Source organism: Scyliorhinus canicula, chromosome 12 (assembly GCF_902713615.1).
Source record: "Scyliorhinus canicula chromosome 12, sScyCan1.1, whole genome shotgun sequence".
Classification (NCBI taxonomy): Eukaryota; Metazoa; Chordata; class Chondrichthyes; order Carcharhiniformes; family Scyliorhinidae; genus Scyliorhinus; species Scyliorhinus canicula.
In genome coordinates, this window is record NC_052157.1 from 123,612,600 (window position 1) to 123,637,251 (window position 24,652).

Here is a 24,652-nt window from a genome sequence, read left to right on the forward strand (position 1 = left end):
GGACTGAGTCTGCATCCGCCGCCGACCGTTCCCGACAAGCAAAACGTGGTTGGAACCACGTCGTCGGGAACTCGGCCAGTTGTCGTTGGTAAATCGTGGGGGAGAGACCACTGTCAATGGCCCCTCAACCCATGGCGCGTAGACTGCGCGCGCGCAATTCACAGAGATTCGTGGGAGCTGCGTCACGCTGGTTTTTGGCTTCAACGCCCATTCTCCTCTCCTGCACCGTTCGCGATTTCGACGAGGAGGATCGGCAAATCCCGCCCCTCGTCTTTCATCTGCTACTTCCACAATGCAAAAATATCATTGGCTGTTTTCGATCTGCCTTTCACTTGTCTTTTGGCTTTTGTTTTCAACTGTCATTTCATTTATCCTCATCGGACTTTGTCGGCGACCTCACCCGTTTGCTTCTCCAAATCTTTTTACAACGTGTTTGGTCCTCGAGTTTGTTTTTGACACCTCCTTCAGCCCTCTGGCCATTCATGCTTTTTCATTAATCTTAGCCTCCTTGTTCAGCCAGGGTGGTTGTGCTTTTTGCTCTTTTTCTGATTTACATACTTTTCACAGTTTCTTAAAGAAGAGCACGGACCATTTTGGTGTTCCTTTCTTTATTTTAGTTTTCACGTTCTGCAAACTAGTCTTCTTGTAGCTCCAATGCCCTTAGACTATGGCTATTATTACAATGCAATGAATGGGAACTGTACCACATCTGGCAGAGTACGAACTCACCTGCCTTGAGGCTGCTAAAAGTAACGTTGGACTGTCACTTTAACATGCCCACCCACAGTCTCCCCAAAAAGAGACCACCAGGATTTAATGAGAATTAACACTGAAGAGGGGAGTAAAGCAGTAATGGGCACCTCACAAACGTTTATATCCTCACCAAGAGTGTCTTACAGGTGAAAAGCATGACATTTAAAATACACTATTCACGTAGAAGAGGTTTGAAAAGAAGGGGAGGAGTTGCATTTCACAGCGGAGTCTTGCAGAGGGAATTTAGATGTTCAGGTGGAGGCAAATTTTGTGAGACACTCACGTAGAAGGGGCTCTGGTGAAGATAGGGTGAACGAGATTTTCACATGAAGAGGGTCTAAGAAAGGAAGAGGTACAGTGAGTAGAAGAGTTCTACTGGGCAGTTTCACAAAAGCACACATGCACAACATTCCATCAAAAATGGCTCTGGAGAAGGAAGAGAGGAGTAGTAAAGGTGGGAAGTAGCGTTTCACAGGGATCAGTGCTGGAATCAAAATGGTTCACAATTTATATAAACAACTTGGACTTGGGAATCGAACTACAATTTCAAAATTTATGGATGACTCCTATTTGACGACATGCTTCATACCGAGGAGCACTTCAACCAATTTGTAGAATGTGTATGTAAATAATAAATACATTTCAATAAGGTAAGTGTGAGGTGGCACATTTTGATTTGTGAATTAAGGATGCCTGTATGCTCCTGGGAAAAGAAGAATCTAAAGATGATAGAGGAATGACGAGCTTGAAGGATTCAAATTCACAAATCATTAAAAATAGCAACATAAGTTAAAAATACCATAAAATATGCAAACAATAAAATATTGGGATTTATTCCCCAAGAGTTGAAATGCAGCAAGTAATGTTCACATTTTTAGAATCTTCGTTAGACCATTGTGTACGGTTCTGAATCTCCATCTTACAGAAAGAATAAAGAACAGGCAAAGGAACAAAAAGGATTTACAAGGATGATAACAGAACTGAGAGGTAGTCATTATTATAAACACTGGGATGTTTTCTCGAGAAAATAGAAGACTCAGGATTGACGTAATAGAGTCTCCATTAATGCATTTAATGCAGAAAATATGTTTCAACCTGTGGAGGGCAGGGGGAGTCCAAATCAAAGAGTGATAAATGTAAGAGTCACTAATAGCTCCAACAAAAAAATTAGGAGATTTTTTAAATCTAGTGTGGTTAGAATTTGGAACATGATACTATATGGAGATGCTAAGGCAAATAGACTAGATGCCTTTAAGGGGAAGCTAGCTAAGTAATTGAAGGAGAACAAATAGAAAGATGTGCAGGCAGCATTAGATGAATTAGAGTGGGTGGTGACTTGTAATAACAACAACAACACAGACCACTTGGGTCAAATGGTCTGTGACCTAACCAGAGTATAGGGAGGAAAACAAAAATATATCTCTGTCAGCCTGGCTGCTTTAATAAATTATTTTTCAAAGTGGACAGTTGATGGGCTGATAAAATGGCTCCAGCTGATCACGTGTTGGCTTCTGGATATCTGGATCAGTCTGAAACTGAAAAAAGGCTAACACATGAAGCTCACTGTAATGTAACACCCCTTGCATCATTTAAGTATTCCAGCCAAGCCAACACAATGGATTAGCAGACATCACTGTCCCAGCCAGCTATGGGCAAATGCAGCTGTTTGTAGCTCTTTATCATCAATAGTATGCTAATGACCCTACCATTACCTGCTCCAAAGCACAATGTGTTTCAACCAGGGGCTTCGTTAACAGAATGGCTCTACCTGAAACCACCCTGTCACATGACCAATACATGAGCTGTATTTTAATTATACAGCTTTTGGGTTTTATCTTCACCTACTGTTTGATCTCAGAAGAGAAGCAGGACTCCAGGCAAGCAGCCTGTCATTGTCTACAATTTACCATCTAACAAGTAGTAGCAGAAAGAGCTCTGCTCAAGTTCCAAATTGCCTCACCCTCATCTACAAAGTGATCACTGGTATATTGGAACTTCTGTATTTGCGTCTTCAAGACTAATTAATCTCAACATGCCTTCTCCCCCCAGCAAACCACGTTCATATGTTTTGGTCCTGTCAAAGCTGGAGGATTGCTGGAAGGAGGATTTTAGGGTAATTTCGAAAGTGGTGCACGTGAAACTGGACCCGGACCCTCAGGGGGCCATATTCGGGATGTCGGACAAGCCGGTATTGGAAACAGGTGCGGCGGCAGATGTTGTAACCTTTGGCTCGTTGATCACCCGAAAGCAGATCCTGTTAGGGTGGAGATCAACCTCCCCATCCTGTGCCCTGGTGTGGCAGGGGGACCTGCTGGAATTATTGACTCTTGAGAAGGTAAAATTTGAACTGAGGGGAAGGATGGAGGGGTTCTGTAATTCATGGGCATTATTCATTATGCACTTTCGAGAATTGGATTACATCAAACATTAGTGCGGGGTGCTGGGAGGGTTGGGGGGTGCGGCACTGTATGTGTTAATGGTGACTATGTGTGATTCCCAATTCCTTTTGTCATTTGTTTATGTTAACATGCGGGCTAATGTTTGGGGGTTTGTTGGGAGGATAGGATTGTTGTTATTGATATGGGGATTGACATTGCATTCATTACTGATTGCTGTTTATTGTTGGGTGTAAATTAGTAGGTTGCACATTTGGTGGCTCCCGCTCGGGTCGGACCTTTGGACCTTTCCCCCCGATTTTTTGTCGGACTTGGTTCGGTAAATTGATGGTGGAGGCAATTATGAAGTAGATTCCTACATCAGTGCATGGAGAGACACCCCAGAAGTGCTTGCAAAGGAAGAAATAGGCGAACAGAGAAGCCTTGGGCTGAAGCCGCAGGGGGAGAAAGCATGGCGGACGACCGGGGCCTGGCTTGACGACCCAGCGGTCGACGGAGCAGCTGATGCAGTTCATTCAGGAGGGCTTCGCCAAGCAGAAACAGGAATGCTTGGACCCGATTAAGGAATCGACTGCGCGGCTGGAACTTAGATTGGATGCTCAATACCGGGCGATCCAGAAAGTGGAGAAGGCGCTGACTGAGGGATGGGACGTTCTCCCGACCGTTGGAGGCGGACAGGGCTCACAGAGCGCTCGCGAGGAAGCCACGTGCCCCGTACGCTCACCCCCCGCCGAGGGCAATGGTGCAGAGATTCCACAGGTACCTGGACAAGGAGCGTATTTTACGGTGGGCCAGGCAGACTCGGAGCTGTAAATGGGAGAATAGTGTCCTGCGGATCTATCAGGATCTGAGTGCAGAGGTGGCCAGGATAAGAGTGGGGTTCAACCAAATAAAGTCGACCTTTTCAAGAAAAAGGTTGGGCGCGATTCTCCGCTCCCCACGCCGGGTGGGAGAATCACGGGAAGGCCGGACGAATCATGACATGCCGCCCTGGCACCCCCCGCGATTCTCCCAACCCCCCCAAAATGGTGTGTGCGGAATCGCCGGTCGCCGTTTTTCACGGCGACTGGCAATTCTCCAGCCCGGATGGGCCGAGCGGCCTGACGTTCCCGACCTGTTCACGCCGGTGCAAACCACACCTGCTTGCTGCCGGCGTGAACATCGCGCGAAAGGTATGTTTGGGGCCTGTGAGGGGCGGAGAGGGGATCGAGCACCACGGCCGTGCTCGGGAGGGGACTGGCCCGCGATCGGTGCCCACCGATTGTCGGGCCGGCGTCTCCAAGGGACGCACTCTTTCCGCTCCGCCGCCCCGCAAGATCAAGCCGCCACGTCTTGCGGGGCAGCGGAGGGGAAGACGGCAACCGGCATGCGCAGGTTGGAGCCGGCCAACCTGCGCATACGCAGTTGATGTCACTTAGGCGCCGCCGTCGCGTCATTCTCGGTGCGCCGCTTTGACGCAAGCGTCAAGGCCCGGCGGCCGAGTTTCTTGAAATGGCGCTCCTAGCCCCCCCCCCCCCCCCCCCCCGGGAGAGAATAGGGGGCGAGGAGCAGCCTCTGACGCCGCCGTGAAACTCGGCCGAGTTCACGACGGCTTTCCCTATGCCGCGCGGCATCGGAGAATCGCGCCCATTATGTTTGGACTGCTGTATCCAGCCCGTCTTGGGTCACGTATAAGGTGCACCATTTTTATTTTGAGCCGTTCGAGGAAGCTAGAAGGAAAGGGCTGGTGGCAGGAGATGCACCTCAGAGTAACTTTGCGGCAGCGCTCATGTTAAAAAAAGTTTCTTCTTTTCAGACGTTATTTGTAATGCCTTCTGTATTGATCTGGGGCTTGTTGCAGAGCTGTGTGAGTTAAAGTTTACATTTACACTGATGGGGGATGGAGGTGTGAATGTTTGACATTGGATCTTCTGTTTAATCTTTTCTTTGTTTTTTGTGGGGTTTTTTCAGGCAATTGTGTTGGGATTGTTTTTTGTTTGCATATGTGTGTCCGAGCAAGGGGGGGGGAACAATAGGTGGGACAATGTCTGGCGCCATGGGCGGGGGTCACCAAGCTGGCTGGGCGGGCTAGCTCAGAGAAACGCAGTGGGGAGTGAGCTGATGTTATGCTTGGTGAATGGTTGCTTTACATAGTGCTGTTACTGGGGGGGTGGGGGGGGCGGTGGGAATATTTTGCTGATGGGGGAGGGACATTTGCTGTGGGACAAAAATGAGGTTGGGAGCGGAGGCTGTCTGGGGACGGGCCGGCGGATGCGTGGGGCGCGGGCTGGAGAATGGCCCAAGAAAGGTGATGGCTCGTCGGCAAAGGGGGTGGCAATAAGCCCCCCGACCAGGCTGATCATCTGGACGTAAGATGCGTGTTCGCACATTTGAGGGGACTGATGGCGGACGTGGTAATGTTACAGGAGATGCACCTCAGAGTAACTGATCAGATTAGATTAAGGAAGGGATGGGTCGGACAGATTTTTCACTCGGGGCTGGTCTCTAAGACTAGAGGGGTCGCGATCCTGATTAACAAGCGAGTGTCATTCGAGGTGGGAAGAATAGTTGTGGATGTGGGGGGCTGGTACATTATGGTCAGTGGGAAGCTGGAGGGGCTGCCGGTGGTATTCGTGATTTGTGTACGCGCCAAATTGGGATGATGTGGAGTTTATAAAGAGGATGTTGGGGAAGATCCCGGACCTGGATTCGCATAAGTTGGTCATGGGGGGGTACTTTAACACAGTCATCAACCCTGGGCTAGACCGGTCGAGCTCAAGCACAGGCAGGGTGCCAGCAATGGCAAAAGGAGCTAAAGGGGTTGATGGAGCAAATGGGGGGGGGGGGGGGGGGGGGGGGGGGTGGACCCATGGAGAGTTGGGTGGCCGAGAGTGAAGGCATTCTCCTTCTACTCACATGTGCATAAAGTGTACTCCCGGATTGACTTTTTAAATTCTGAACAGGGCTCTACTGACGGGGGTAGTGGACATGGGGTATTCGGCGATTACAATCTCAGATTATGCCCTGCACTAGGTTGACCTACAGGTTAGCAAGGAGAGTGGCCAGTGCCCACACTGGAGGCTGAATGTGGGACTTTTAGCTGATGAGGAGGTGTGCGGGCGGCTGGGGAAGTGTATTCAGAACCACCTGGAAGTTAACGACACGGGTGAAGTTTCGGCGGCAGTGGTCTAGGAGGCATTGAAGGCGGGTGGTTAGAGGGGAGCTGATCTCGATACGGGCCCACAGGGAGAAGGCAGACAGAGCAGAGACGGACCGACTGATAAAGGAGATACTGCAGGTCGACAGGAGGTATGTGGAGACCCCAGAGGCAGGGCTTCTAAGGGAGCAACGGAGGCTACAGGCGGAGTTTGGCTTGTTAACTACAGCAAAAGAGGTGGAGCAGCTGAGGAAGGCGATTTATGAATATGGAGAGAAGGCCAGCAGAATGCTTGCCCAGCAGCTTAGAAAGAGGGAGGCAGCCAGGGAGATAGGGAAAGTAAAAGACGGGGACGGGAACCTGGTCGGAGATTCAGCAGGGGTTAATAAGGCGTTCAAGGAGTTTTACAGCAGGTTGTATGAGTCGGAACCCCCAGCTGGGCTGGAGGGGATGAGGCACTTTTTAGGGGGGCTGAAGTTTCCGAAGGTGGGTGGGGGGTTGGTAGAAGAGCTGGGGGCCCCGATCGGGTTGGAGGAAATAGCAGAGGTGCCGAAGACCATGCAGTTGGGTAAAGCCCCGGGGCTGGACGGGTACCCAGTGGAGTTCTACAAAAAGATCTCTGGGATATTAGGGTCGCTGTTATTGAGGACACTCAATGAGGCTCTCAGTGTGGGAGCAAGTGGAGGCGGCATTATGCAAGGGCACTAGTCTGGGGGCGCCTCTGCCATTCCCGCCGGCACGGTACTCCACCAGCCCTGTGGTGGTGGCGGCCTAGAGAGTCTGGGGGCAATGGAGAAGACATGTGGGAGCGGAGGGAGCATCGGTCTGGTCTCCAATCTGTAATAATCACCGGTTTGTCTCAGGAAGGTTGGATGGAGGGTTCCGGAGATGGCAGAGAGCAGGGATTGAGAGGATGGGAGATATGTTTAGAGAGGGGAACTCTTTTAGCCTGAAGGACCTGGAGGCGAAATTTGGATTGACGAGAGGAAATGAGTTTAGGTACCTGCAGGCACGGGACTTCCTACGCAGGCAGGTCTCAACCTTCCCGCTCCTACCGTCAAGGGGGATACAGGACAGAGTAGTTTCCATAATGTGGGTGGGAGAAGGGAGTCTACATTGACGCTCTGAAAGAGATTCCCACCAATGCCCACTCTCCCATAACCTTACCTAACCTGCATATCTTTCTTTTTTTATAAACATTTTATTGAGGTTTTTATGGTTTTATAACAACAATCAAATAAGCAACATACATGAAAATAAAAATATAAACATAATGCAAAAGCCGTCATCCTCCCTTACAGGTCCCACCTTTACTAACCCCCTACTCTAAACGAAACTAAATCCCGACCCCCCACCTTTCTGCTGATGGTTAATTTTCCCCAAGGAAGTCGACAAGCGGCTGCCACCTCCGGACGAATTCCAACATTGACCCTCTCAAGGCGAACTTGATTTTCTCCAAACAAAGAAAGCTAGCCATGTCACTTAGCCATGTGGGGCCCTGTCACTTAGACTTTGGGGGCTTGTAGTCCCTGCAAGCTAATAGTATCCGTCTCTGGGCTACCAGGGAAGCAAAGGAATCCTCCTGGATTCCCGGGTCTTCCAACACTCTGAAAATCGTCACATCAGGACTCAGTGCCACTGTTGCTTTCAACACCTTGGACATGACATCCACAAACCCCTGCCAGAATCCCCTAAGCTTCGGGCATGCCCAGAACATATGGACATGGTTCGTTGCCCCCCCACACACACCTTGCACACCTATCTTCTACCCCAAAGAACCCGTTCATCCGAGCCACTATCATGTGAGCCCAGTGAATAACCTTGATCTGTATCAGTCCACATCATGTGCCAGGCTCAGCCTGATACAGTTCAAGGTTATTCACCAGGCTCACATGCAAAGCAGCAGAAATCTGTAGCAGGGCAGAAAAGTCACAAGGCCCAGATGGGTGGAATAGCTCCCAAGGACTTCAAGCAAGAGTTGCTCAAAGGTAGCAAGGCTGAAGCCAGGCCAGTAAAATTATATGGGGTCCAGAGAAGGCTCCTAGAATCTGAAATCAATTCCCCAAATATCCCTAAATTATATAAGAACCAGGGAAGACCTAAAGTAGGGAACAAAATAGTGAGAGAGATGCCCATGTAGCCAGAGACTGAAAGAAAACAAGTGATTCAGCACAGAAAGGATCTGGGTGAGCAGGAGGTCTGGCTACCCAAATATCCCCAGAGCCGGTGAAGAAACAGCCTCACCCAGTTTTAGTAAGAAGTCTTACAACACCAGGTTAAAGTCCAACATGTTTGTTTCAAACACTAGCTTTCGGAGCACTGCTCCTTCCTCAGGCAAAAGCTAGTATTTGAAACAAACATGTTGGACTTTAACCTGGTGTTGTAAGACTTCTTACTGTGCTCACCCCAGTCCAATGCCGGCATCTCCACATCACCCAGTTTTTGGGGAGGCAGTGATGCAGTGGTATTGTTACTGGACTAATAATCCAGAAACCAGAGTAATGCTCTCGGGACCCAGGTTCAAATCCCACCAGTGCAGATGGTGAAATTTGAATTCAATGAAAAGAAATCTGGAATTAAAAGTCTGATGATGACCATGAAACCATTGTTGATTGTTGTAAAAACCCATCTGGTTCACTAATGTCCTTTAGGGAAGGAAATCTGTCATCCTTACCTGGTCTGGCCAACACGTGACTCCAGACCCACAGCAATGTGGTTGACTGTTTAAAAAGGGATGGGCAATAAATGCTGGCCCAGCCAGCAATGCCCACTTCCCATGATGGGATAAAGGAATTGAAAGCAGCCAAAGCTAGCCCAACACCTACGAACGAGGATATCATAGAATCACTGCATTTACAGTGCAGAAGGAGGTCATTCGGCCCATCAAGTCTGCACCGGCCCTTGGAAAGAGCACCCTAATTAAGCCCACACCTCCACCATATCCCCGTAACCCAGCCTAACCTTTTTGGGCACTAAGGGCAATTTAGCATTGCCAATCCACCTAACCTGCACATCTTTGGACTGTGGGAGGAAACCAGAGCACCCAGAGGAAACCCATGCAGACACGGGGAGAACGTGCAGACTCCACACAGACAGTGACCCAAGCCGGGAATCGAACCTGGGACCCTGGAGCTATGAAGCAACAGTGCTAACCACTGTTACCCTACTATACCACCCAATATGTCCAGATACATGGGCAGAACAGGGACACAAAATGGTCCCGGCCCGGGAGGACCCATTTAGAAAGAAAGAAGCTTATACGCCCTTGCCAGATGAGCAGCAAGTCTGGCTTGCCCACACCATCTACACAACCTTAGAGGGAGAACAGGGAAGGGTCCCAAGTAGACATGCAGATGGTGAGGGAGACGCCTCAGCTAGTTGATGAGCTGCAAGACAGTGGTGTCCCAAAGGAGAAAATCAGAAAATAAAACCAGCTTTCAGTTTACAGATAGGTAATGAGAGGAAGAATCAGGGATGTTTAAACCTCCCTCCTGTCTGTAACACCTGTCTATGTGCTGTAACGTCTGTGTAATTCTAGATAATAAATTTCTGTGTCATATTTATAATTGAAACTGTTTATGAAAACTTTGTTGCACTGTAATTGCACCAGTCAAAAGTAGCACTATAAAATCTCCACTAGTGGGAGAATACATTTACAATGAGACAAGTTTACAGAGGCAATATAAGTTTGGACAAGGGAATTCATCGTGGAAAAAGATGGAAACAATTGGATGCAAACAAGATTTTTAATACATAGGTACATGCTCTACTTCTTAACACCTGCAGAGATAACCTTGCTTCCCAACCTTTAATGTTTGTTAACTTGAAGCACATTGGAGTAAAGAATGTAGCCAAAGTGCAGTTACATGCAAAGCAACCTTTAAACAAAATCACCTGTATATATATATATATATATATATAGTGTAGGGACTAAAACCCTGTGTTAATATCAATCATTAAAGAGAATGCCACTTAGGATTAATTTACTCCCTGATTTTAAACTGGAAAAGAGAAAACTCAGGTGTGCGAAGGAGAGAGAGATGACCTTTCGGAGGATACGATTGAAAGTTGTTTCAATAGAGACCTATGCTGCAGTACATAAAGTGCATATCTGGATGTGAACCATGTATTTATGGATTGCAATTAAAACTTGCAGCAATACAGATACTTACTTCAGCATACATGCCACCATGTAAGTGCATGCATATGCTCTTCAATGGCATTTTTAAAAAAGATTCAGCCAATAACAATGTCACAATGTTCCCTCTGAGCACTCTTAAGCCAGATCAAGTTACCTCATTATATTCGGCAGAATACAGTATTCACATTTCCCCAGGGAGTGCTTTCACCGACACGGAGAGAAGGCCTGTCACCACTCATAAACCCATTGGTATTGCCTTGTTTAAGAAGCGGCATAATGTATGCAATAAAGCATACAACTGCAGTGCACTGCAAGAACAGGAGACTGCAAGATATGACAGGGGATGCTGATGCAACTGGACAGAGACTAGGGCAGAAATTGCAATGCTGAATTTCTAGCCTGGAGCTTTTTTGGGAAATGGGTTAACAGCAATTGTGCCCCAATGTGGCACTCAGCAGACCTATCTTTTTTCAAAATGCCATGTTGACAACTGAGTCTCACAATTTCTGCCCTACAGTTCAAACATATAGGTTGCGCTTAGGTATTCCCATAAATACAAGATTAATGCAGAAAGAAACATAGTCTGATGGACTAATCATATACACATATATCTATATATAATTCTGTTCAAGTATTCTGTCAATGATATATAGAAAATAGCTGATTGTCTGGCTACTATAATTAAGGAGTTCAGATGCCACCATGAAATCACAGGATGGAAGCTCCAGTATATAATAGCAAGTATCACAAATAGAGAGGTTGTAGGGGGACAGTTTTGTTCTTTTAATTTGCCTTGACATTGCTTCTTTTGTCAAAGGCATGTGTCAAAGCAGATAGAGGAACAGAAATAAGCAATTTAATTGCTTGAGCCTGCTTCACCACTCAATGAGATCATGGCCGATCGCTGTCCTAACTCCATATACCTGCACTGGCCCTATATCATTTAAAACCTTTGGTTAACAAAAATGTACCGGAATATATCAATGCCCATGATAGTTTATTGAGCTGATGCTTGGTAAACTCAGCTCTAAAGAATTATATTTGTGATTTGATTATTCTCGGTCTACCAAATTCATTCTACATTAACCAAGAGAAAGCATGGACAACATGCATTGTTGAAATTGCATAGCACACGTTAGGATTTTAAGAATACCACCAGTTTCTTGACTGTACAGTTTTCAAAGTGAATTGTGATATACAGCTAATCAATTGATTAACACTCTGCGCAGTGTTATCTCTCTGGATGTTTCTCCTGCACTAGCATGGTTTTGATGGCAGTGAATAGGTTCTCTTCAGTTCCACTTCATTCCATTTTGGGCCACAATGACTGTCAAAGTATCATATTTTAAAATTACACCCCTCATATTGTCAGGTTATTGTGAACTCTGTGTATGACTGCACAACAGCACTCTTTAACTGGGACAGGTGAAAACTATGTTCTGCCTGAATCGAAATCATCGCAATAGGGATGGGGGAGGGACACAAAACCACAGAATGATGAAAGACAGATATCCACACATTAAACATCTTGGGTCTCTGTCCATTTCCTAAAACTGTTGGCCTGCCTTCACTAACGCAGCAGAATGTTTCAACGCCTACTTTATGCCGGTCAATACCCTTCAGTTTGCTTCTAAGATAAATAGTAACTGGCAGAGATTGTTCTGTAACACTTGCTTTAAGGGATTAGCAAAGACCTAAACCAGGCAGCTGCAATATTTTGTGGAGAAACCATTACTTTAAATTTTTGTTGTTTTAAATTTCGATGAAAAAAAATATTGTCAGTTTTGTCATGGTTTTCTGATTGTGGACATCAGGTTCCTGGGTTTTGCAGGAACAAAAAGCACGCACTTTGAGCTAATTTGCCCCACTGCCTCGCAAGTCCGCCACTAGATTTGCGCAGTCCCCTGCAGCTGGGACAGCCAGTCACACTCAGTTCAAACCCTACAGCAGCCATGTGACCTAACGCTGTCTGTCAGACACATCTGCATTCCCGTCTATGCCACACACAGCTCTTACCGGCTGCAGAGCCTCCATTTCCCATCCATTAATATGTTCACACAGTGACTGATGTCCTGGCGTCCTCTCAACAGTGACAAAGAGATGCTGCGATGATGACCGCCTCTCCTCCTCTGTCCGTGCCTCCATCCCCAGGTCTGAATTAAAAGGCTGCTCACAGCTCCTGCATCAGCTGCCAGCGTCTACTGATCCCATCATAAACACAAATCTGTCATACATCAAGCACACAACTCCAGGTTGTTTTTTCCCCAGTCGGTAGCACAAAGAGCGGCAATCTGCAGTTTCTATAGAGACAGTGAGTCTCGGTAGTGGACTATGTATTTGAATCTGTCGCACAACACAGCAGGTTCCTTGCAGCCAGCCAGCGTGCATCACATCTGCCTATTTATTCAGCACCCTCCCATCCATCAATCGGCATGCTGCTGCTGCTCCTTCAGCCACAGCGTACGAAGATCTGAAGCTGCACTGCAGTGTCAGAGATGTACCTGCTGTCCTCCTGCTTCCCTATTTGGAACTAATCAACATTAAAACCCACCACTTCATAGCCACCTTCTGCAATCCACCAATCCGGTGTTTCTCTCGGAGCTGGCCTATCAGCAGGCAGTGTGTGCCCGTTACCCGGGTTACAGTATTAGAATGCTGTGTTTGCTATTGATCAGAGAGGTTACCACACTGCAATACTGAAGCCACAGCCCTCAGCACACTTCAGAAATGGTCCCAGTCACTGTAATGAAAAAATGAAATGAAAATTGCTTATTGTCACAAGTAGGCTTCAAATGAAGTTACTGTGAAAAGCCCCTAGTCACCACATTCCAGCGCCTGTTTGGGGAGGTTGGTATGGGAATTGAACCGTGCTGCTGGCCTGCCTTGGTCTTCTTTAAAAGCCAGCTCTTTAGCCCTGTGCTAAACCAGCCCCTCTCCTGCCAAGATGCCAGAGAATAATCTGCAACTGCAATCCAAATAAAAGGGACAGGTGAAAACAGACAAAAACAAATATAACCCTCGCAGGGGAACAAATGACAGCCTGCAATAAACACAGGAATCTTATCTTCAGTCCACAGTGGGACAGACCAGTCTCAACATCATCCACAGCAATCTATAGCCTCACGTGCACTGCTGGGACCCCTTGGTAGCAGCAGAATAAAAATGAACTTGTGCGAGCTACAGGAGCAGGGTTCCATTTAAAGTGCACTTACAATAATTACTATTCACAATATATACTTTGTCCCAACTAAAAAATACATACAAACACATAGAAGGAGATGCTGTTTCAGTCTGTAATTGGGTAGCTGGCAGCTTTCCTCACAAGCAGCTATTATTCCAAGAAACCACAATTAACACACTTGCTGCTCTCAATAGCCCTGCCATTACAATACAACTGGACAGTGAGAGAAAGAACATCTCATGTATGTACTTTCCACAGAGAAGCAGAAGGACATTACATACCATGCTGCCTCACACCACATCTGCCAAATACTACACACTTCAGCTATTCCTATCTGAATATCATTCTATTCCTCACTCCCGCATGTACTTATCTAGCTTGAAGGTATCTATGCTATTTACCTCACTGCTCCATGTGGTAGCAAATTCCATATGCCACTCTCTGGGTAAAGATGTTTCTCGTTAAACATTGATTCAATCTGTGGCCTAACCAAACTTCTATATGTGTTTAACATAACAACTCCCCACTTTTCAACTGTATTCTAAAATGAATCCCAGTGCATTTTTATGGCCTTGTTAACATGTGTTGCTACTTCTAATGTTTTTTGAATGTGTACCTGCAAACCTCTTAGACCCTCTATACTAATTCACCTAATTTTCCCAGGAGTAACATGTTAGTATGCGTGTGTGCCGAAACACAGATTACATTTCAGATCAGACAGCAAGTGCACGCCACATATGCAGAGCAACATATCCAATGTGGCGGTCGGCATGCGTCGCAATGGATAGCACTGGGACTGCAGCACTGAAGACCCTGGTTCGAATCACGGCCCTGGGTCACTGTCCGCGTGGAGTTTGCACATTCTCCCTATGTCTGCGTGGGTTTCACCCCCACAACCCAAAGGTATGCAGATTAGGTGGATTGGCCATGCTAAATTGCCCCTTAATTGAAAACAAATAATAATTGGGTACTCTAAATTTATTTTAAAAAACATATCCAATGTGTAACATATAAAGGCACTGACAGAAATTACTTTAAGTCAGCACTTCTGGGGTTTCACCTTTTCATACTGAAATCTATCTCACAGTCAAAGTAGAGGTACAGGTTGGGTGAGGTAGATAATAAAAATAGGGTCACAGTTGGATCAGAGGATATGAGGATTACGAGTCCCAGTGAGGGCAAGGTTTACAGAGCAGAGAAGGTGTACTCAGAAGCAGCTACCATACCGTCCATGGAAGTTTGGGATTCAGAAGGCCCACACAAAAACCAGATGGTAGACCTGATGGGGCAGACCTACAAATTAGCAATGGGGTCCAGGTGCTCCACTTACAAGGTGAAAAACCAAGACACTGGATTTCAAACCTCAAAAAAAAAGGTAAATACAACCAAAACCAAACAAAAAATGGCTGCCAGATGTCTGACAATAAACAGAATTTTATTCTGTATAGACAATCTCTTCATTTCTTACTAACAGTCAACAAAAGAAAACAGGGCCACCTGTGATGCTCTTCATGGGTACTGCCTCTCACATATTATTTACCTGAGTGGAGTTCGTAACAGAAAAGCACAATTTGTAATACACTAACTAACATTTAAGCTGTCATTCATCTGAATTAAAAGCTTTGAAAAATAAATCTCGAGTTTCTTTCAAAGTCTTCCGGAGAAGGAAAATATATATTAAACTCTCACAGGCTGATAGACAGAACTTTCTAACCTTCAACTCCAATTGATGCAATTGGTGTCAGCCTTGAAATACAGGGGTCGGCCATTCAGCCCCTGAAGCCTGTTCCACCATTCTGTGGGAACCTTGGGAAGTTTTCCTGTGTCAACAGTGTTATATAAATGCATGGTCTTGTTGGTGCTATCATGGCTGACCCAAGTCTTAATTCCACTTAACCACACCACTCCCCTTACTTCACAAAAAAATATTGATTATTGTTAATTCTGGCAGAATTCAATACTTCTACCACTCTATGTGCAAAGCAATGTTTCCTAACTGGCCTGGTTCTGGACTGTAAGGCCTCTTGCTGTGCTGTAAAATTCTATGACTCTAAAGGATTGGTCCCCTTGCCCTAGATGCCCTCAACGATGGAAGATGTTTCTCTGTACCATACCAATTTCTTTCAAAATCCTAGAAACCCAAATCAAAACCCTCCTTAATCTTCTATATTCTACAAATCTAGTTTATGTAAGTTTTCGCAATAATTTAAATCCGTGTAACCTTGATAACATTCTGATGAAAGTGTCTTCCAAGGCCAATGGGCTGGATTTTTGTTGAAGTGGGAAAGTAGAATCGGGACTCAGCAGACCCATTTCATTCAAAAAGGCTGCCGCCCACTATATTTTGTGTGGGGTAGGATAGTCAGGCCCACCACCTCAGGACACAAGCCTGAGGCAGCAGTGGAGGCAGGCAGATGACAAAGCTGGAAAGCCAGAACATATGCCTGTTTACTGGGATATCAGGTAATTTTAATAATGAATGTCAGATGCTTAAAGCCTCATTCCCACACACTCCACATGCCCCCTCAACCCCCCTCCATGCTCGACATGCCCTCTGAAATTCCCCATACTCACTCTATGCCCCCATGTCCCATGTCCTCATATTCTCTCCATGTACTCGCAATATCCTCCATGCCCCCTCATACTTCATGTCCCCCAGATATCCTCAAAGCCATTTAAAATGTTCAAATCCCCTTAAAATCCCCTTGAGAGGTTAATCTGTTGTAAAAACAAACAATTATTTCAATAGCCACATCACAGCCAGAGAATGCTTTAATACTCTCTAAAAACTGTCAATCAAACTGTGGCCACAGCCCCCTGCTGAGATAACTGGTTTTTGAACTTTTGAATCTCAGCCTAGCATGTGTGATAGCCCTAGCTATAAAATAATCCATTACAGCTCCAGACAAATTTAAGTCTGGTGAAATTTCAAAAACAGATGGCTGTGGTTTTTTTCTAATCTCCACCAGGTGGGCTGTCAATCACAGCATTCCAGGAGTAAGTGGCTGTCCACTCCCACAACGTAGCTGGCAAGGGTGGGAATGTCCTGCGTGTGTGCTGTTTTATGCATACCCTTAACCCGTGCCAGCAAAAATTGATGGAAACAGAAATGTTGGAGGAAACCGGATTCAGGTCCAACCCACCATTTATACAATACTCCCAGGTTGACCTGATCCAGTGACAATGCACGCTAATATAATCGGGCGGAATTCTCCCAATGGAGTCAGGCGCAGAGAATCTGGCAGGAGTCAAAAGTTAGAAACCCGCCAGCATAAAATAATGTTGTAATTCTCCCAGTGGCAAGTCGGTCATCCTCCTGGTAGTTGACTCGACCTCCATTTGCCATCATTTGCGTCGCATGAATGAATGCTTGTTAAAAACATCTGCCCACCAGTGTCCTGTCCCATCTTCCAATCTTGCATCACAGCAGAGGGAAATCACGCGGCATCAAATTCAATTGCTAAAGGGTCACATGCAGAAGACTGTGCTCAGTTTGCAAAAGGTTTAGAGATGAGTGCAACAAAGCTGTTTGCTATTGTTCTTTTTTGCTCTTGATGCATTGTTCACCACTCTGCCGGGGAAAACCAGTTCCTGTCCTCCATCTCCATGCTGAGATTGGCTTCATGGACTGCACCATGCTGCTGGACTCATGGATCCTCCTGTGTCACTGAGTTGGATCAGTACTGCACATGGAGTTAGGATGTACAGGGATTTCCTTCCTGGTCCACACATCAGTATCTGTCTGGGCAGCACTGTACTGCAGGAGTCATGCAGCGACCACAACAAAAGTCTGCAATGTGACTGGGAATGGAGTGTGAGGTGAGAGGTTGGAGGGTGGGAGGCCTGACGAAGCCAAAGGGGTAATGTTGAAGTTGGGCCATGCAAGGAGAGAGGAGGGCGGGTGGGGCAAGGAGATGGATGAAAGTGAAGAGCAATGCAAGGCAGAGGGAAGACCAAAGGGACGGGATCTGGACTGTAATAATCCTGCATGAAAAGCTCACATACAAGCGGATTAAAAGGATACTACATAATTTACTGGGAAAGAGATGGATGAACAATCCAGAGAGAAAGGGTGGAGGTCCAAGTGGGGTAGGGGGGCTGCCCTCAACCACATCTAGTCTCAAAACGGGAGAAATTTGGCCATTGTTTCTGAAATGTAGTGCTCAGAAGTGTACATAGTAATCGAGATCTGGTCTAACCAGGGTTTTGTATAGCTGGAGCAAAACTCTCTCATCTTTATATTCCAGCCCTTCAAATATTAAGGCGAACATTCCATTAGCCTTTTCATAATTTTTTTGTACCTGACTGCTACATTTTAGGGATGTGTACATGGATCCCACAATCTTTCAGGACCACCACTTACCTTAGCTTTTCACCATTTAAAAAATACTCAGATATATCTTTTTTTGTTCCAAAATGGGAGACATCACACTTATTTGTTTTGATAAAATATTCTTGCCTTCTCACTTAATCCATAATTACGTCTTTGAAATTTTATGCCTAATCGACATTACTTACCAAGCCAATCTGTGTCATCAGCAACTTTAGATCCATAGCTCTCTCCAGTACATTATTCAAAAATGTATCATGAAAAGTTGAAGCACAAATTCCCGTGGGATGCCATTCATCACTCCTTTACATTGAGTACATACCTATTATCACTACTTCTATTATTGAACCAATCTTCTAACCTGGTCAACAGTTTGCCGACAATTCCATGAGCTTAAACTTTGGTTAACAGTCTTTTATGTGGAACTTTGATTAAATCTCTTTCGGAAATCTATATAAACTGCATGTTCCCCTCCTACCACTGGTTTCTTTCTGAAAAATTCAATTAAGTTCGTTAGACATGATGTATCCTTTACAAATCTATATTGGTCCTCTCTAATCAGCTCTAATCACGCTGTCCTTAATTATAGCTTCCAACGACCTCCCCACACAGATGTTATTAAAACTGGTCTATAATTTCCTGTATTCTCTCTTTCCTTATGTTAACTAATAGGTTACATTTGGAATTTTTCAATCTAGAAGAAACTAGAACAAGGGCATGAGCCATGTGGAAACACCCCCACTTGCAAGTTCCACTCCAAGTCACACACTGACTTAGAACGATATCGTTGTTCCTTCACTACGACTAGGTCTAAATCTGGGAACTCCCTCCCTAACAGCACTATGGGTGTCCCTACACTACATGGACTTCAGCAGTTCAACAAAGCGGCTCACCACCAACTCAAAGGCAATTAGGGTTGGGCAAAAAAAGTGCTGGCCTAGCCAGCAATGCCACATCCCCCAAAACAAGTAAAAAATAGTTTAAAAATTACTGAATTGAGGGTCCTTTAAAAGGTATTGCTCAAGAATTCACAATTTTATCACCTACTTCCTTTAAAATTCAGGGGTAGAAACCATCAGGTCCTGTGAATTTGGCAGTATTTTGGGCCATTATTTTGTCCAGTATTGTTTCCTTGCTTCCATTAATTTTAACAGGTATACTACCAATTTCTGCTTCATTATTAGTTCCCAAGAATGTCAGGTATACTCTGCTCTTCCTCTATCATGAACACTGACACAAAGTAACTCTTTGACAAGTCAGCCATTTCTTTATTTTCATTGAAATACCTCCCATATCTGTTTGAAAGGGTCAACATTACCCTTGGCTACCTTTTTTCTTCTCATATAATCATAAAAACTTTGGGTTGGGTTTCACAGAATCATGAAGACTCCATTGATCTTCCAAGCGGGACCCAGATGCAGATGTCCTACCCCATATCCAACAGATCCCACTTTTGCTGGTAGGGAAAGATGGTGGAGGGTGAATCACATGAAGGAAATGCGAACTAAGCAGGGCCATAATAGACCCTATTTTGTTGTAAGGGCCTTAATCCATGCAGGAGTAATTAATTTATGGAATAGGTGTAAAGACTCTTAAAGGGTGGGGAGGTCTGTCTCACTGCTGTGATCTTTTTAAATGCTCTACTCTTAACTTTAAAAAAAAAGGTGTCAGTGAGACGTTATAAAATACTGTTCTAGCAGTTACAATAGCTGTTTGTTTACATTTCCCTAAGGGTTTTGATTTCAAAAAGTCATAATTATCTCAGCAGGGGTATTCTAAATTCACAGTTTAAAGTAAAGCTCAGAGTATTAAAGGATTAGCTTTCTTTGATGTGGGGTAATGACTAGAATTGTGTTTGTTTTGAAGAGATTAACCACTTTAAGCAATTTAAAAGTCTTGTCTACACATTCTTGAATAGGCTTTCAGGTTGTAAGTTTTTTTATAATACTGAAGCTGAATACATTTTAGTACTGTATTTGATCTAATCTCAACATGGCTAAGGAGGTTTGCCGATGGTGGATACTGGGTGAATTGTCATGAAGGGTGTAGGGGTGGGGGCATGAAGAATGGGCAGAGGGTGTTAGGGAGTGGTGGTGGGTAGCTAGAGGGCCTGAGGTTTAATGAAATGAATAGGATAGATTCCCAGAGAACCCTGGTGTGCCTTTTAACCAGCCTTACTCAATACTTAACCATCCCTGTGGCCATCTTTGATCTGCTTCTGCGTTGGGTGGCAAGGGGGGGAGAAAGAACCACCGACTTTACACCCAGTCATACCTCCTGGAGCTAAAATTGGGTCTGATAATCTACTTTTTTACCACCTCTGCTGAGGTGGGAAATGTGCCAACTCAAGCTACCAACCTCGGTTAATCCTTATATCCGCTACAAGTTTCTTTATATGTTCCTTTTTATCTATAATTTTTGTCTTCCTTTCCTGCTATCTGTATCTCTCCCAGTTGCCTACATCTATATTCAATTCTTAGCACTTTGTCAACCAGAACCATTTTATTTAGTAAGTAGAGCTCTTGCGTCGTAGGGGAATACCCTGGTTCTGTATTTAGCTCATTTTCTTTCTTGAACACCTTCCATTGTTAATCTGTATTTTGACTTGATAACGATTGTGACCAGTTTGCAGTCTGATCCCATTAAAGTTTGACTTATCAAAATGTAGATTCTCGGTCACAGTTATAATCCTCCGTCTCAAATATAACATTGAATTTGATCATATTATGGCCACTCTTTGATAAATAAACATTTACCTAACTGTTAGATTATTAACTAAGTGTGTTCATTACTTGTTACTCTGGTAGAGGTTTGCCCCCTCATTGGCTCTGGAGTGTATTTCTCCACAAAATCTATCTCAAATGTACTTAACTGCTGGGTGCTAGCACTTGCAAGTCAGAAATTTAAGGTGTCAAAACCCACACCAGCAACTTGAGTACAAAATCTAGGATGGTACTCCACTACAGTAGTGAAGGAATCCTGCCCTGTCAGAAACATTTAACTGAGGCTTTGTCTGTCCTCTCTGGTGGATATAAAAGATCCCATGGTGCTGTTTCAAAGAGCAGGGAATTTCCCTCTGTGTTCTAGCTAATATTAATGCCAGAAATTGACTTATCTATTCATTATTTCACTGTGGGTCTTGCTGCAATTCCTACATTACAATGGATGCCTATGCTTCAAAAAATGTATTTAATTGGTTGCAAAGCAATTCGGGATACTTTGATATCATGAAAGGTGCTTCATAAATACAAAGTACTTCTTTCATAGACTACATGATAGGAAGCGGATCGTGTTCTGCAAACTGCACATGTCCAGGATGCAGGGAGGTTACTGAAAGCTATCTCGAACCGTTGTCAGGTAAAAGAAATCCAGGCGAATCCAACACTGCTAAAATAGGCTCAGGTATAGGTACGGGAATCTAAATTGTTTCAAACCCTAATTTGTGATATTGGAAATACAGTTAACGATAAAAGGAGGATGGCACACAAGAAATACTTCAAGAAGCATTTGGTGTGATTTGAGTAATCTTTACCTCACTTTCCTTCTTTAGAACTCTCCTTAAAATCTACCTCTTTGACTAAGCTTTTAATCATGTGACCTCATATCTCCTTATGTGCCATGGTATCATACTTTATTTTATAATGCTCCTGTGAAGCATCTTAGGGACGTTTCATTAAAATTAAGGGTGCCATATAAATACAAATGCAGTAGGCCTCACTTACTGGTTATGTTCCTGAAAATCGAGGATTAAGTGAAACGACTTTAAGTGAATCGTGGGTTTCCATAGGAATCAATGTTAAAGCCAGAGTTAGGTTCCTTCAGTTATTTCTTGCTCCAAAAGAAACAATGTTTCAGCAGGGGCTGGTTTAGCACAGGGCTAAAGAGCTGGCTTTTAAAGCAGACCAAGGCAGGCCAGCAGCATGTTTCAATTCCCGTACCAGCCTCCCCGAACAGGCGCCGGAATGTGGCAACTGGGGGCTTTTCACAGTAACTTCATTTGAAGTCTACTCATGACAATAAGCGATTTTCAATGTACAAGTTGAGATTCTGTACATACATGTGCAGTATGTGCTAGATATTCCTAGTCGGAATAACTTGCATAACAGAAATACTGTATGAATTTAATTTAGATCAAACTAAACCACCCAAACAAGCCCCAAGTGGAGCAGCTTCTGTGCCTCACCCATAGCACTCCTGAAACTTAGCTCAATGTTTTGCTTGCTTCCCATTCCCACTCACACTCTCTCTTTTCACACTGCCTCTCTCTTTATCTCGCCTTTCCCACACTGTTTATAGCTCTCTTCTTTCACACTCCGCCTCTCTTTCTCCGGAAACTGGACACCATTGTGGTAGTCAGAAGATGCCTAGCCACTGACCTGCGCAATGGACTGAGCCAGAGGGTGGGGCCATGGATTGACACGGTGGGAATGGGGGGGGGGGGGGGGGGGGGGGGGGGGAGGCAGATTGTGCTGTTGGGAGGGGATGGAGGCAAATTTAGACAGGCGGCAGTTGATCACATTACACCACCCAGTTGGCAGCTTCCTGTCCTAAGCCGCAATGGCATCTTTCAAAGTGGCAGTAATTGTCCCGGTCAAGCTCCTGAGTCAGGCTTCCTGTTGTTATTAGTGGGAATAATGCAGTCTCACCCACTGTATAGCAGATAATCAATGCAAGTCAGGTTTTCTTGGTTTAGATTGTAATTTCCCATAAAATTCCACTATTGCATGGACAACTAATAATTGCAGGATTAGGTTCCACCAGGGTCACTCAGCTCCTGACTTGGGTTCATACATGGAAAAATAGCTGAATTCCAGAGGTGAGGTGAGAGTAACTGCCCTTGACATCAAGGAACCATTTGACTGATTGTGGCATCAAGGAACCTGAGCAAAACGAGTCAATGGGATCCAGGGGGAAAACCCTCCGCTGGTTGAAGTCACATCTAGCACAAAGGAAGGCGGTGGTGGTGATTGGAGGATTCCAGGACATCACTGCAGGGGTTCCTCAGGGTAGTGTTCCAGGCCAGTATTTTTCAAACATTTTTTTCCGGGACCCACCTTTACCAACCGGCAGACCTTCGGGACCCACGCCGGCTGACGTTTGTGACCCATGCCGGCTGCCCTTGGCGACCCACGCTGGCCGACCTTCACTCACACCATTATTCCTTACCTTTAATATGCCAGGTGAGCCTGCTTGGTCCTCATAATCTCTCTTGCTTCGTCATTCAATGTTACATTTCTGCTAAGGACTTCAGCTGACAATTTAAGTTCTCATTGCATCCTTTGAAATAAAATCAAGAGGTGTGTACTTGATCTTGCCATGCTTAATCTTCAAAAGCCTTTGAAGATTTGAGGTTTTTAAACTTTCATTTGCCAGTTTTTCCCTGCACATAACACACATGGGTTTTGTATCTTGATTTGCATTGGCACAATTAAAGCCATACCTCAACAAATCATCTTTGTACTGTTTAGTTTCACCAAGAGTTGTTCACCAGAGACCCTGGGGCTCATAATATAACTCACACCAGCACTGCTTTGTCCTGCCATGGACTCCCCTGAGAACCTCTCTCCAACAGATTCAGTCGGTAGATCCTGGCCTGCCCTCTCTTCATTATTACAAAATAATCCATCTTCAGTTCTTCACATAGTCCTGTTGCTTGCTTACTGGCAGCTACAAAATGGAGGAATATCTCCTCCAAGATTTCACGCCCAAAACACAGATATACAGGATGTGTGGTGTCAGTGTACGTCCCGGGCACGTGACCTTTTCTCTGCCACTGCCTCTGGCAGAAAGACTCAGACGTTTGTATTTAAAGGCAGCTTAAGGCCGGCATTTTGTTTTTAATTTGAAGCTGTATTTCCAATACTTGTTTTGTCCATGGTTTATGACTTTTAAACTACTGAAAATTAAAACAATTTCAGTTGAACATGCGCATCTTTACACTTACACACAACTTTGTTTTAAATTTAAAGAAGTATAGAAAAAAGTACAATCTTGTTTTTACTTTACAAACTATGACTTTAGGTGAAATGTCAAACACATACAATGTCACAATATTTCTTACTGGCTCCACTGGATTGCACTATCCAAATATTGTCACGTGAGAATACCCTTTAAGAAATGGGTGTTTAAGAAATGTGCCTTTAAGAAATGAAGCTGCTCATGTTACTGGAGTGATGTCAGAGTATGGGTGGAGCTGAGCTCCACTTCTGCTTTTTGGTTTCAGTTTGAGAAAGAGCTTGGGTATGTCTGTGCTTTTCAGTGAGCTGAATCTGAAGCTAAAAGTGAGCTGCACTGCTGTTGATCTCTGCCATCAAAAGACTATCGACGGATCATTTGGGTGGACTCAGAATTATAAAAAAGGTCTCACTATTGAGTATAAATCTAATGTGCTCCTGTTTGAAAGTTTGTTAAGTCATTTGGATGTTAAAAGGACAGCATACAGGTTATTTAGTGTTGTATTCTTTGGGGGGGTGTATTTGATTTACTGGTTGCTCAGATGTTCACTGTTTGATTTAGAAAGGTTAACTTGAGTTCTTAGAATAAACATTGTTTTGTTTTAAAAACCACTAGTCCATTTTCTGCTGTACCATACCTGTAAAGTGAGCCGTGTGCTCCCCATACCACAATCTATTAAAAGTTGTGGGTCAGGTGAACTCCATGATACACTTTAGGATTCTCGAAACCCTGGCCCATAACAATATCCAAGTCATCTCCT

General features: G+C 44.8%; 1 protein-coding gene across 13 annotated transcripts in view; it reads right to left on the reverse strand.

The window, feature by feature from the left end:
* LOC119974776 (peripheral-type benzodiazepine receptor-associated protein 1-like) overlaps positions 1-24,652 on the reverse strand; it is a 378,013-nt gene that overhangs the window by 258,794 nt on the left and 94,567 nt on the right. For 11 of the 13 annotated variants that reach the window (XM_038814006.1, XM_038814005.1, XM_038814000.1 and 8 more), the window contains exon 1: positions 12,443-12,940. The exons of the other annotated variants lie outside the window; for them this stretch is intronic. In XM_038814006.1, the coding sequence (XP_038669934.1) occupies positions 12,443-12,571 (129 nt within the window). In that variant the 5' untranslated portion in view covers positions 12,572-12,940. Of the gene's footprint in view, positions 1-12,442; positions 12,941-24,652 lie in introns of those variants that run through there. 13 annotated transcript variants of the gene reach the window in all.